The sequence below is a fragment of the Fistularia commersonii genome, chromosome 27 (assembly GCF_037954325.1).
Source record: "Fistularia commersonii isolate RoL2024-O1a breed Wild chromosome 27, RoL_Fcom_v1.0, whole genome shotgun sequence".
NCBI classification, from domain to species: Eukaryota; Metazoa; Chordata; class Actinopteri; order Syngnathiformes; family Fistulariidae; genus Fistularia; species Fistularia commersonii.
In genome coordinates, this window is record NC_141310.1 from 11,988,269 (window position 1) to 12,002,075 (window position 13,807).

A 13,807-nucleotide genomic window follows, 5' to 3' on the forward strand; every position below is an offset into this window, starting at 1 on the left:
CGGCCGAGAAACCCGTTCGTTCGAACGCGTCTATTTTTTTTATTTTTTTTGTTTGTTTTTTCTTTAAAAGCCTGCTCGTTACAGAAAATGAGTGGATGCCGACAAACGCGGCGCTTGCCAGAAGTTCGCTTTGAAGCGCTGGAAAAGAAAAACCCCGACGGATCTCATTCTTAAATAACTTTAAAAGCAAACGGGGGAGAAAAGAAGAAGATGGAGAAGAAGAAGAAGTTGCAAAGACGGCTTCATCCTTTCTCCGTTTGTCTCTTCGTCTTATTACTTTTGCAAGATACGTCTCTCCGGCGCTGGATATAGATCCAGAGCCCCGAGGAATATGCTGAGTGCACAAACTAGCGCTCGCCTTCTGCTGCTATAATGAATGCGAGGGGGGGGGGGGGGGGCTTCAAAACACATCACACATATTTGCCGGAGTGTGAAATCACTTAAAGTTTTTATTTTTGGGTTTGTTTTGTTTTTTATTCCTTTTGTTTTGAAAGCGCGGCTCGTCTTCAGCCGATTTGGTGTTTTTCTTCAAGCGCTCGTTTGTCAGGGATGGAACTGTAACGTGCTAATTTTGATTAATTATTCAGACGGATGAGTTATTAAGGAAATTAGCTCTTTTTAATTCGCGTCGAAGAAGTTGCTCGGATTCCGGGGGGACAGATTTCACCCACGCGCTACGTACCTTAGCGTGCCAAGGTGTTTTTATGTTAATCTCTATATTTTGAAAGAGCAGGGAGTCTTAATCCAAGATGGTGGTTTCATACATATATAAATATATATCCCCAATATCTATATTTTGGGGACGGATCTTCAAGTCGTGAATCTCAATGAAATAATTACAGAAAAATGTGAAAATCTAAAAAAAAAAATGATGCATTTCAATTAGCACCATGGACCCTTTTTTAGGTGCGTGGGTTCTAGAGTGGCGTGTTAAACCGACACACAGTTAGCATTAGCATGATGGACGGATGTGAAATTTATATATATATAATATATTTTCATATATTAAACTTATATGATGTTTTTTAGCGTTCGATGCAAGAAAGTATTAGCTTATCACAGGAGCAACTCTGACGCTACAATTTTTCCTTTTATCATACTATTGTGCACTCCTTACCTCACTTGTTACTAAGACACTTATAGTTTTATCACTTGTTTACTAAGACACTTTATAGTTTCACTGAGACACTTTATAGTTTCTTTTTATTTCTAATTCTGCCTTTTTCTTTTTTCTTTTATTATTTATTACTGTTATATTTTCTGTAACTCTGGCACAACAATTTCCTTTGGGATTAATAAAGTTGTTCTTATCTTATCTTATCTTCTTCTCGCTTAAATGCTAAACACGTTGAGGCTAGCATGTAGTTGGCAAAACTTGGTAGTATCAGCAAGCAGGTTGTCACCGGCGGACACGCCACCACGTCAGGGTTGGAAAAATCGACCAATCCGCCCGCAAGTTGGCCACCACCTCGTCTCCGCGGCAGGATATGAGGGAGGCGTTGCAGATTGATCCAGGTGACTAGAATTTACGAACCGCCGTTAAGAAACGCTAACATCAAAACAAATCCAACGGCGGCTCGATGATCCGGGACCGGAAGGTTTGATCATCCGGTGGCCTGGGGTGTCTCTTCTCGTTTTCTTGCGCCGGATCCTCTTTAACCGAGACGGGCCACACACTGAGAGAAGACGAGGAAGACGGAGGTACTTCGGACGACCTCCCCTCCCCCCTCCGGGCTACCTTAAACAGTTGAGAACTCGCCGTCCTAATGGTGGAAGACAGAGACGGGCCGAGTCTGGGGGAGTAATGATTTTAGCTTTAAACTGAATTACCTATTGATTGGGCCTGCGGATCAGAACACACGGCCCCCGCTAGCCGACCGCGCGGACACGCTGTTTGGTAGTCACTTTACAAATTGACTGCTGCACACATGGCGGGGAATACATCTATGTGTGTCGGGTGGCGCACTGTGAGCGCGGCGGCCTGCCGGGCGTGAATGGGCCTTGTGACGAGCAGAGAGGCAGCTGCAGCATGTTTATGCCGAATTAGCTTATAAATGACCGTGTATTTGGCGGTTGGACTCGGGCACGGGGGAAGAGGGGGGGAGGGCCAGGGGAGCAGGACTTGTATCCTCGGCAACGAAGGAAACGGCGCCGCTGGTTCCAATCACCTGCATTGAACGCGAGGCTCGAAGTTGGCAGAAAGCCCGGCCATTAAGCGGAATAATACACCAACTTACTGGATTTTTTTTTTCCTTCGGTTGAGTTTTTTATGGACGGCCGCTGGGGAGCGTATTAGCCCGAGTGTGGCGTTCCGCAGAATGCGTGCCAGGCTGTGATTAGGAAGCTGGAGCTGACCTGTGAAAGAGCCTGTCAGCAGTTGATGTCTTTCTGGAAAAAGCCGAGGCCCTTGATTGAATTACTTTAGCGGTTTTGGGTGGTGGTGCTGCTGGTGTTGGACTGACAGCACGCTGTGACTATTTTTGATTGTACTCAAACACTTAAACCGCGGGACCAAAAAACCTTTAATGTCTGCAAACAGCTGGCTTTTGTCTGCAGCTAAAGAGGGTCCACTTGCTCCTCTCTTTGCACGAAAACAGAAACACCTGTGCGACCGTTCGACTGCAGATTTTCGCGATTACGACATCTCAGCGAGCCGACCGCAGCGTGAGCAAGCGCTAACGAAAAAAACCAATGCCGCTACCTGCGGCCTTACCAGAAGTTAATCTTTGCGCTGCTTCGGTTTAAAAAGGACGTCAGGGGGACAGTTGTGACCTTCCACTCTTGTTGTAGAAGATAGATGAGGGAGGTCACGCACATTCAGTCATACATGTAGCACAACATCAGCGAAATTTTACCACATCCTTTAACCCATCCTGGGCAAACCGTTAGCAGCGGGCAGTCACTTAGCAGCGAGGGGCTCAAAGGCACCTCAACAGGCTGGGAGGAGCTAACCAGGACTATATGGTTCCAAGTCAATCGCTCTGTCTTTCTGAGCCAAGCTCTGGGTTAGCGTGATAGCAGGCGTTAGCATCATACCCTGTAGAAAAACTAAGCAAACTCCATTAAAGAGAAGCAGCTGGAGTCATGCAAGTCAAAAATCTGCAAAGGTTGACCGGAAAAGGGAATTCCATGTTAATGCATGCTAGCCAATCGGCTAGCCGATTGAACAAACCCCAAAGAAGCTTGCTAGGAGTTCAGTGTCCTGACTCAACAGCACTGTGAAAGGTGATGAGGAGCTCGGGAATGAAAGAAAAGCTCTGAATTAGCATTGCAGCAAGCGTTAGCACCCTTATCCTGTAAGATTTCTTGATAAACTGTTTTCATTTGAAAAGCTACAGTCGTGCACGTCAAACTTACAAAGGCCTACAGCACCACTATGCTAATGCTACGTACTAGCCAACCACAGAACACACACACGATTTCAGAAAGCAGCGGGTCAAGAGATCGGCTCGCCGTCCACTCTGCGACGTTGTGTTTGTTTACTTCCTGTGTTTGTCTGCTTGTAAACATTCGCCCATGAGGTCGAAATAATTTTGTTTGCTATAAAATGCCTTATTTCCCATCGGGCGGCCCCTTCACACAAACTCTCCTGGCAGCAGGATTTCGAAGGTGAGCGGGTAAAAATAAGCAAATAAATCAATTAAATTAGCCGTCCGTTTAACATCGGAGCTCTTCATGCTCGCCCGTTGACATCGGACGGCGCGATTGTTTTCCTTTTTACGACCAGTCCCACCAGATTGTCCCCGCGTTGCCGTGACAGGAGACTCTTTCCCCCCCCTTCTCTTTGTGGAAAGCACCCCACCCAAACACCCACCCGTGCACGGTAACGTTTCAAAAAAAAAAAAAAAGAAAAAGCAAATGAAGTGAGTATTACTTCACGCACGCACTGCTGTTCGCCGCTCCTCTATCCTGTCACATCCTTTTAATTACATTGTCTGCACTGACCCATTTCTTAGCGCGGTGCCTGACCGTCAGCTGCGTGGTGGCGGCGGCGGCGGCGAACCCCCCCTTTGCCCCCCCCCAAACACAACCATTCACACTTAATTTCATCTGGCGTTTGATTCCATGGACGCTAGCGTGAACACTAGCTCCTCTGAAAGGAGGGGGTTACAATAACCATCTCCGGTGGTTCGGGGACGTAGCGTAGCTTGAAACGGCGAAGCTTGATCCGGGTGGCGTTCTGGGAGGAGATCCGGAACCGCCAACAAGCGCCCGAAGACACCTTTTGCCGTTTCCTCCAATGAAATCATTTTACAGGGGGTCGGCGTCCCGATTGGTGAACGTTAGCGTGCTTGCAAATGCGAAACACGGCAACCAAGCGCTATTATAGCGCGGGAATGGACGCGCATATGGGGAAAATACTTCGTTATTTTGCGGTTCGCGCAACGGCCTAAAAAAGTGGGGACGGGGGGAGGAAAAAAAAAAAAAGAAAATGAAATGTAATTCGAGGTCGGAACAGAGACGCGGAGGCGCTATCTGGCGCGGCGATCGGAGCAATGTTCCCAGCGTTTGAACAGGGACGGATATCTCTGAGACTTCAATTTGTTATCTAAAAGAAGAAGAAGAAGAAGAAGAAGAAGAAGAAGAAGAGGGAGTAACGCGTCGTAGATAAGCTCGGCAGGAGGTTAATTACCAGCCGAGTGGCTCCAAGTTGCACGTGAAGAAGCTTCTCACGTTGGTCGACGGCGTCCGCGCAAACAGGCGTGACCCCTGCTTCGCAGTTTAGCGAAGCAGCTTCAGGTGGGGGCGGCGTCACCACCTGCTTCGGCAACTGCGTGTAACGCCGCCGCCGCCGCCGCCGCCGCCGCCAAACCTTCCTCCTCCTCCCATCTCTGTCTCCGGGGCACAGACTAATTAATGGATACCATTCGTAGTTGATTAGCGGCAGTTCTTTCGGTAATTACATTCGCGCGCTAACCGCTCGGAAGAAAAGAGAAGATGAGAGGGGAAGTAAAAAGAAAGAGGAAAAAAAAAAGAAAAACACAAAAGGGGTTTGGAAAAAAAATATATTAACACGCGACTCGGCTCGCTCTGATCTTAATTTGTTTCTGCTATTGTTTGGCTCTTGCCGAGATAAGAAGTCATTTCTCCCGTCTCTCCTCCGGTTCTTCATCACTCGCCATTTCTTTTTCTGACTTTGTAATAAACACACAAAAGAGATTACCGCAAGACAAGGGGAGGGGAGGGCGTTCTCGACGCCGTGCAGGCCGGGATCTGCGCCGTCTCTTGGTCCGGGGAGAAAGCGAGAGAGAGAGGTTGCATTGTGCTCCCCGGACCCAGCTGCTAGCCCATAATTCTTCATTCTGTGTCCTATTGTTCCTACCTGTCAGCACGGTTGTGTCTCCTAAGAAAGGAAGTGGCTGCCGTTTCGCCCGGCAGGCGATGTGCGGGTTGCGGGAGGGTGGGTGTTGTGGCAACATGTTATTTCTCGGCAAAGAACTGCTTATCAAGGTTTTTTTTTTTTTTAACGCCGGGGTGTCGTCACAGCTTGACACCCGGTCATTATCACCGTGACAACGGCACTGATATCAAAGACTGGATAAATACATTGACGGGAACAAGCGTCCATTAACCAAAACACCCCCAAAAAAAAAAACCTCTCCCGGTATCACCGCTCTCCCATAGGTTATTTGAAGTTAATAAGCTGCCACCGTATCTTGATACTTGGCTTTTGTGATGCAAACATGTCCTTAATTGCCATCCCATAATGCCTGAATGGCCCGTAGCCAGACTCTCATTACCCCCCCGGCCTCTCGCCGCATCACAATAACGGTGAAGTAGCAGAATGTTGTGGCGCGAGCCGAAAGAGACGGATATAAACATTCGCTGGTGGGAGGGACGGGTGTTTGAGTGACAGGTGTCCATTATGAAAGCGGCCACTCGAGTTGCATTCGATGTTATCTCGACACCAATGAGCTGATAGCTTCTGTGTGTGTGTGTTTTGTTTTTCATGTCCTCATTGGCAGTTCCAGAATAACAACAACTACATGAACATGACAGAGGCCAACGGTGCGCTGCTGGCTGCCGGCGATGTGAGTATTAATCCCTTTACCCTCCTCCATCCGTCCCCCCACCTCATTAAAACCCCATCTGAATCACGGATAGCATGAGCGATGAAGACATAGCGCTTGATTTATTTTCCAGTGTTGGAAAGAGGAGCTTCTTGTTCCTCTCTGCTTTGCGAAAGCTAAATATAGCATGCTAAGCTAAGGCTTTCTGAATTTGTGATGCTAGCAATGATACAATTTCTCAGCAGTTTACTGGGAGGCATAGTTTGCGCCGACTTGTATGCTCGATAAATTTTCCAGTGATGGAAAAAAGGGCTTCTTCTTCCTCTCTGCTTTGCGAAAGCTAAATATAGCATGCTAAGCTAAGGCTTTCTGAATTTGTGATGCTAGCAATGATACAATTTCTCAGCAGTTTACTGGGAGGCATAGTTTGCGCCGACTTGTATGCTCGATAAATTTTCCAGTGTTGGAAAGAGGAGCTTCTTGTTCCTCTCTGCTTTGCGAAAGCTAAATATAGCATGCTAAGCTAAGGCTTTCTGAATTTGTGATGCTAGCAATGATACAATTTCTCAGCAGTTTACTGGGAGGCGTAGTTTGCGCCGACTTGTATGCTCGATAAATTTTCCAGTGTTGGAAAGAGGAGCTTCTTGTTCCTCTCTGCTTTGCGAAAGCTAAATATAGCATGCTAAGCTAAGGCTTTCTGAATTTGTGATGCTAGCAATGATACAATTTCTCAGCAGTTTACTGGGAGGCATAGTTTGCGCCGACTTGTATGCTCGATAAATTTTCCAGTGTTGGAAAGAGGAGCTTCTTGTTCCTCTCTGCTTTGCGAAAGCTAAATATAGCATGCTAAGCTAAGGCTTTCTGAATTTGTGATGCTAGCAATGATATAATATCTCAGTGCTTTACTGGGAGGCATAGATACCATGCAAGGGCTTTATTCCCAGAGATGTTTATCCTCTTTGCGCCGACTTGTATGCTCGATAAATTTTCCAGTGATGGAAAGAAGTGCTTCTTCTTCCGCTTTGCTGTTCGAAAGCTAAAAAAAAAAACATGTGAAGCTAAGGCTTTCCGAATTCATGATGCTAGCAATGATACAATTTCTCAGCAGTTTACCAGCATGCAGATTCAATGCAAGGCTTTTATTGCCAGGGAAGTTGTTCCTCTTTGCGCAGACTTGTATGCTCACGGTTCCCGCATGCGAGGGTGCAAACACCTGTTTCTTTGCCCAGGCGCTACGAAAAGGTGCCTGAAGCGCCGCAGGTCTGCCGAGCTGCTTGAGCAACCATGTGGTCATGTTAGAAAAGGAGGAAGAGGGGAAGGGTCACTTCACTGGAGGTCCACTCTTTACAACTACCTCTGCGAGCAATAGCGGAGCTAACGGTGCGCTAAATTTTCCCAAGTGATACCCTCCCTCTCTCTCCACCCCACTCAACTGCCCTGTCATTAGAGACAAGTGCACCAAAAATACCGGTCATCCTCCAGTTTAGCAAAGGGGTGGGGGCTGAACCAGCAAGGCATCCACACAAAGCTGTAAAATACAGTGATGGATGTAGTCTTGTCGTCAAAAAGGGCAGTTGGATGAAACGTGGAGCGGGTGACCTTATGTTCATAAAAAAGTAGAGGCCTCACAAAGAGACTGAGACGCACCAACCCCCCGCCCTGCAACCCCGACCTCCGACCCCCTCCTCCTACGCTGAGTGGACACATCCTCTATGCATCCACTGCGATAGGGATGTGGTCGACGTCAGATGCGTGGAGTGTTCAGCCCCCCCAGCTGTGAGGGCCCACAGCAGCAGCTCAAGAAGAAGAAGAAGAAGAAGGGGGGGTGCTGAGGTTGGGGTTTGGGGCCGGGAAAGGGGCGGAGGTGTTTGGAGTGGATGCTTGCTACTTGATGGAGAAGAAAAAAAAAAAAAAAAAAACAGCCCAGCTTATTTGCATTTTATCAAAAGGAACAACTGTTTCCAGTGTCAGGGCACAGATGGCATTGTGCTTAAAAAGAAGAGGGTAGGGAGAGCGATAGAGGAGGAGGAGGAGGAAGAGCTCTCCTTTCAGGCGAGTATTAGCAACCCCGAGTTTTTACTCTCAAGATACTTTATGAGTCTGCCTGGAGGTGAGAGGGCAGCGGCGAGCGGAAGCTCCGTGACGGACGGCTAACTCCGGCCGCCAAGCTAAGTTAACATCACCTCCTGCGGATCGGGAATAAATAACTTTATGTGCTGCAGGAACACTCGCCGCTACGAGGTTTATAAAACTACACTTCTCTTCAACCAGAAGAAGAAGAAGCCGCCTGACCTACAGCTCAGACCTCACAGACTCATCAGCAGTACTTATGTTTCTATCTCGTCTCTTCCCAGATTACGATCGCTGGCTGCGACCGGCTTTCCTGAAAGAATGATTTGTTTTGTTTTTTTTTTCCTCCCGTGTTGTCTCTCGGGCTGCGTCAGAACGAGCGCTTTGCTTCGCGATTGCTATATTTGTCCGGTTTGTAGTATCAGGAGCGGTTTCTGCAGCTGTTTTTTTGTTAGCCGGGGCCACCTGCTGTTTTGCATGAGGAGGTTTCAATGAGAGTGTCCTCTTTAGCTGTTTAAAGGGTCGGCGTGGGAGGTGGGAGGGAACACCGGCAGCAATGGACTGTGATACCCGCTCCTAAATAGTAAATATATTATCCATCAGTCGCGCTGCTTCCCAGGCAATGACTCACTTTACGCCGCGATAACACCCCGAAGGCCACCGTAGGTACTTTATTGCCGCTGTGCAGAATAAACAGCGAGCGCCGGGCCGATGCGTGAAGAGGCACCGGCGCTTGTTCTCTGCAACCACCATTGCGGTCACGGGGGGCGAGATCGAAAAGATTTGACTCTCAAAATACACGTCCTCTTTTGTGGCGCGGGGAAAAAAAACGAAGTACCCAAAGAGAACTTTGAAGTGCGGAGGGCAGATTAAATGCCACGCTGACACTTTTTTTTGGTATTTATTTATTCATTCCTGTTAAGCTTCCACTTTAGCGCTTTTGCCATCTTGCCCTCTGGCAACCCGGCTTAATGATATTCGGACAAGATGTTGAAGCTAAGGAGGAGCGAGAAGTTAGCGTACAGTGACAGTGCCGTCAGGAAACGAACAAATGAGACCAAAAGAAGGAGGTAAACATTTTCTTTCCTGGATGTCGTGGAGTATGTAGTCGTTTCTTTAAGCTAGCTCTTGAGCTGCTTCCGCCCTGCTGGAACCTTTTGCTGTTCCTGGGATGTTTATTCGATCATTTGGAAGGCACAGCAACCATTTTAGCTCCTACGCCGCTCACGTCTCCGCTTGGTAGAACTCTTAAGCCAATCCCGTCGTCAGGTACTTCTCGCACTCTGCTGCGCACCGTTTGTTCAAAACTACAGTGGTCAGTTTTTTTTTTTCACTCCGCTTGGAGAAAAAAAGAGGCATGAAGAGGTGACTCCTAGTTCTTCTGGAATTAGCTAACGGCGAAGCAGCACAGCAAGAAAATAAAGACATTTCAACCCCATAGTTATTATTCCCGCCAAGCTGAACATGAATCCTGTAGCAACTTGGCTCTTCTTTCTTCTTCTTCGAGGTTGTTTCTTTTTGAGTGTGGTGCTTAAAGTACATGTACCCCCCGAACGTGGTCTCTTCTTGCTGTGAACTGAGTTCTTAAAGCCGTTCTGCCCGAAAGCGTCTCACGTGGGCGCTTGGGAGCCGCTAGCGCTAACGGCAGAAGCTCCTCCGTTCCTGCCCCGACGGCCGGCGTTGGAATCAAGCCCATGCGGAGATGCCAACGCAGGGGCCGGTGCTCAATCTTACGACTTCCTCGCCGCGAGGCTAACCCGCCCAAGCTAAAGCCCGACACTCTTAGCAAGCTAGCTCGCCGTGTTCTCGCATCACAACATCAAAACCCGTTTCGTATCGTTTACCTTTATGCACTTAAGGGGATGAGATAAGATGACCCCGATGAAGCGCACATGCTAGCAGGGAAAGCTTGACTGCTCCCCCTCAGGGAAAAGGATACTGTACACTGAGATTGTGTTCCACTCAGACGTATCACTTTACTTTCCCAATCATATTAGAGAAGTGTAATGAACTATAAATATGTAGAAATAGACTCCAAACTATCCAAATTGGAAATAATGTTGATTAGAGGTTCCGCGGGCTGACGTTGTCATTCGAGGAGCAGCACTCCGGCCCCGTCTGGTTATTTGAAACTGGATCCTCAATCCTGCCTTTATTGATTCCAAGGCCTATTATGCTCAGTATTCACATGCTGCTGCCTTTTAACAAGTCCCGCTTATTGCATCTGCGAATTGCATTACCGCGTTTATTGAGGGACTGGGAACGCCGCCTGAAAAGCTTTTCGCTGCTCTTTGTCCCGAAAGAGCGCCACGACGACAAGAGCGCCAGAAGAAGAAGTTGACTGTTAAGCGTCCCGGCGCAGATATGAAGATCTTGGGTATTATCTCTATCACTGCACTGTGCTCACTTGTTCCAGGGCAGCAGCTGCAGGGACGATGATGCCATTAGACCATATTTTGTTATGTAATTCGCAACTTATCTAATCAGGCTAACATACTTTAAGAGCGCTGGACCCGGGGCAGACGAGGCCGAGAATAGCCGACCGCGGAGCATTGTCCGTGTTTACCGTCCGTAATGAGCTCTGGACTGGAGATGGTTCAACACACCTGCTCTTGGACGCTCACGCCGGGTTACATGGAGGCACCGCCCGGCCCCTCGTGACTCCGTTTTAGCGTCGTACGTGCACGCGTCCGGCTCGCCGCTTCGCTTCGTGAGCCTTTCAGGACATTTTTAAATGGATAAGGGGGCCGAGGATGTAAAGAAAGTGGATTGCGCATCTCTTAATCTCCCATCAGAGCTGCTCCCGGTGCAGAATTAGACCGGCTTTATGTGAAATGACACGACAGCACAGTGTAACGCTCAGAGGCATCCAGGAAGATCTGCAACCTCCCCCCCCCCCCCAGAAGAGGGTCTTTTTCCAGGGACGGTAGACAACTCATGTAGTCCGAAACACCATGTCTCTATTTAAGCCCCCCTAAATTGCAGATGTTAATTTGAATTGTTATTAACAATAGGGGATGGGGTGCTCATCTCCATCAGCCTCCTCCATGTTTGGCTCCTTCTGTATCTGTGAAGTTAACATTAAACAATCACTCGTGCTCTTGTTTTTGACTTAAAGGTCGCCCCCCCCCTCGCCTTTTTGAGGTCTGTTTCAAGTCTCTGTAATCCGGGTCACGATGTGCCAGCCTATAGGATGCGGTGGCCTATTTTGGAGCAACACCACCGGAAAAACCTACTTACATCAGCAAGCAGTGCCCACGGAGCAGAGAATGCGAAAACCAAATGTGTATATGTAGAAACAACACAGGTGATGTGTCAAGGCAGTTTGCAAGAAGCAGCCATCTTTAGCCGCTTTCGCTCTTTAGGAGCTTTTTCCTAAAGCCTCTTCAGCAGAGGAACCAGGAAGCACGGAGCTCAACTTCTAGAACCATCTGAGCTCCTATCCCGAGGCAGGGTTTTCTTACAGTTCCATAGGACCTCATATGTCAGGTGCTTGGTGATCGTTGGACCATACAAGTCTTGCCCATTCCCAGGTGCTTCTTCCCGACTGCGGCGCGGCATTTTTAAAAACTAGAGAGCCGCTGACAAATGTAGCAACGAAGAGGTCCAAGGTCTTCTGGCCTGCTCGGTGGATGGAGCAACATCCAAATTTTGGCCAAAAAAAGTTTGGAGTTAGCTAACAGCTAACAGCGTTCTTTAGGCAGCAAAGCAGTGGAAGGATTTGTCTGGTTTGTCCGCTGAACAGTTCCCTTGGAGGAGGGTAGTTCCTGGAACAGAATTCCAGCAGGACAGGTCCCAAAGTAGCTTTTTGGTAGCAGAAATAGCACAGACCTCAGCGTCACATGAATGATAACTAGCGGCTTTCCAGCTACATGCACTGGACCTCAAGGGAGTCGAGGCCGCCGCAGAGGTCGACCCCGCTCCGCAGGAAGCAGATAAAAAAGATATTTGGCGACTGCAGTTATAGTAGACATGTTGTAAGTCCGTGCGACTCTGCGACCGATGTCAGTTATTTTTCCATGAATGTTCTCGACACTGCGGTTACTGCGAACAAAGTCGCGGTGCGCCAAGAGCGGACGAAAGCCCACCGCGATGGTGGGCCGACTGGTTTCGCAAGCGGTTCCCGCTGACAGCGCCGGCAAATTATCTTGCATCCCGAGTCGGAGCGGCGATGAATATGACCTTCGCTTCTTTTGAAAGGTGAACCGATTCGCTTGCCGCGGAACAAGAGCCAAAAAGCGAAACGCCAGTTGGGATGCAGAAGGAGAGGCAGAGGAAGGGGAGGCGGGTGAGGGGAGGCGGAGGAGGAGGGGGGTTGAAAACTCTATTAGCCGCCTCTGCCACTGGAATTCATCAGTGCTTGTCAAGACAGCTGCCCTGAGTAGGCAATGAATTAGTTTCAAGTGTCTGTGTGCTAAAGCAAGCAAGGGGAACATTAATACTCCCTAATCAAGGGCTGTGCTGGCATATTCCCTCCATTGTCTCCCCTCTGTTATTCTATCCTCTGCTGGTGACGGGGAGATGGAGTCCAGGAACAAGGGGAAGACAAGCTTGGGTGGCGTCGCGCCGCCATTAATACTGGAGTTTATTGGGTCGATGCTGAGGTGACGCGACTTCTGCCCCGTTGTTTTTGAGTTGATGTTTGACACAGGACTGACCGCCGCGAGGTGCCGGCTTTTCTCCCCGGAGGAACTTTTTGCATTTCCTTAAAACCTTTTCGGGAAGCGGGCCGTATTTCTTGGCGCACATTTGGACCCAGATCTAGTTCCAAGAACCGTTTTAGCACCTACTCGAGTCGGGGTCGTTTTTACGGGTGTGACGTCCGTGCTTGGTGATTGTTGGGAATCAGAAGACGTGTCCATTACCAGATACCTCTTGCGGACACAGAGCGCCATTTTCACCGCGCAGCTGATTTCCTGTGACGAAATCGGGAGAACGGCGAGAAAATGGACCGAGCTTTTACGGCCTGCTCAGCTGCAGAAGGAGAGGAACGTCAACACTTGGGCCAAAATAAATACAGTAAGCTAACGACGGGGCTACTTCAAGTGCCACGCAGCTCCTTGTCTCATCGTCCTTGCGGTGGATGGTTTTTGACTTTTGACTACCGCTGTCCCTTACTGCCTGTGCGATTGCAAATCTCCAAGGTCCCCCAAGGAGGAGGCTTCCTGGAAAAAAAATCTGGGCCGTAAAGTACTTTTCTGTCCGAAAGCGGCTAACGCGTAGATGCTAAACAGCGGTCGAGGGAGGGGTAGTGAAGGCACCCCTTTGGGAGAAGCCAGAGTTTATCTCAAAAAGTGACGCGTGATCTTGTCCAGGACTCGCGCTGCTTTCAGCAAATGAAACGCAGCTGTGTTTTAAAACAGGGCAAACCGGCGTCTGCCAGAACCCATACAAACATCGAGCTGTCTTTGTTTTCTGGTTCTGGGTCAAATTACTTTCTGCAGTTACGGGTGCTGAAACAGTGCCGTCGGACCGACCCGACAGAGAGCAGAAAAAGGGGAGTTCAATTCAGAAACCAGGTTCTTTTTATCCTCATTTTCGACAGAAAACGCCAGAAAAAAAAAAAAAGATGTTTCTAACGGCGCCGGGAGTCTAACACGGTTCTGCACTTAACTGCTGCGCCTCCGAGCACCGTGCCAAGAGCGGTCCGGTTAAAAATCACCCCGCTATCGCCGCTTCTCGCCAACCCGAGCGTCTCGGGTCCCACGCCGCCGAGACCCCGTCCT

General features: G+C 48.8%; 1 protein-coding gene across 1 annotated transcript in view; it reads left to right on the plus strand.

The window, feature by feature from the left end:
• tox3 (TOX high mobility group box family member 3) overlaps window positions 1-13,807 on the plus strand; it is a 43,156-nt gene that overhangs the window by 20,231 nt on the left and 9,118 nt on the right. The window contains exon 2 of the mRNA XM_086174602.1: window positions 5,967-6,032. Within this exon, the coding sequence (XP_086030728.1) occupies window positions 5,967-6,032 (66 nt within the window). The remainder of the gene's footprint in view (window positions 1-5,966; window positions 6,033-13,807) is intronic.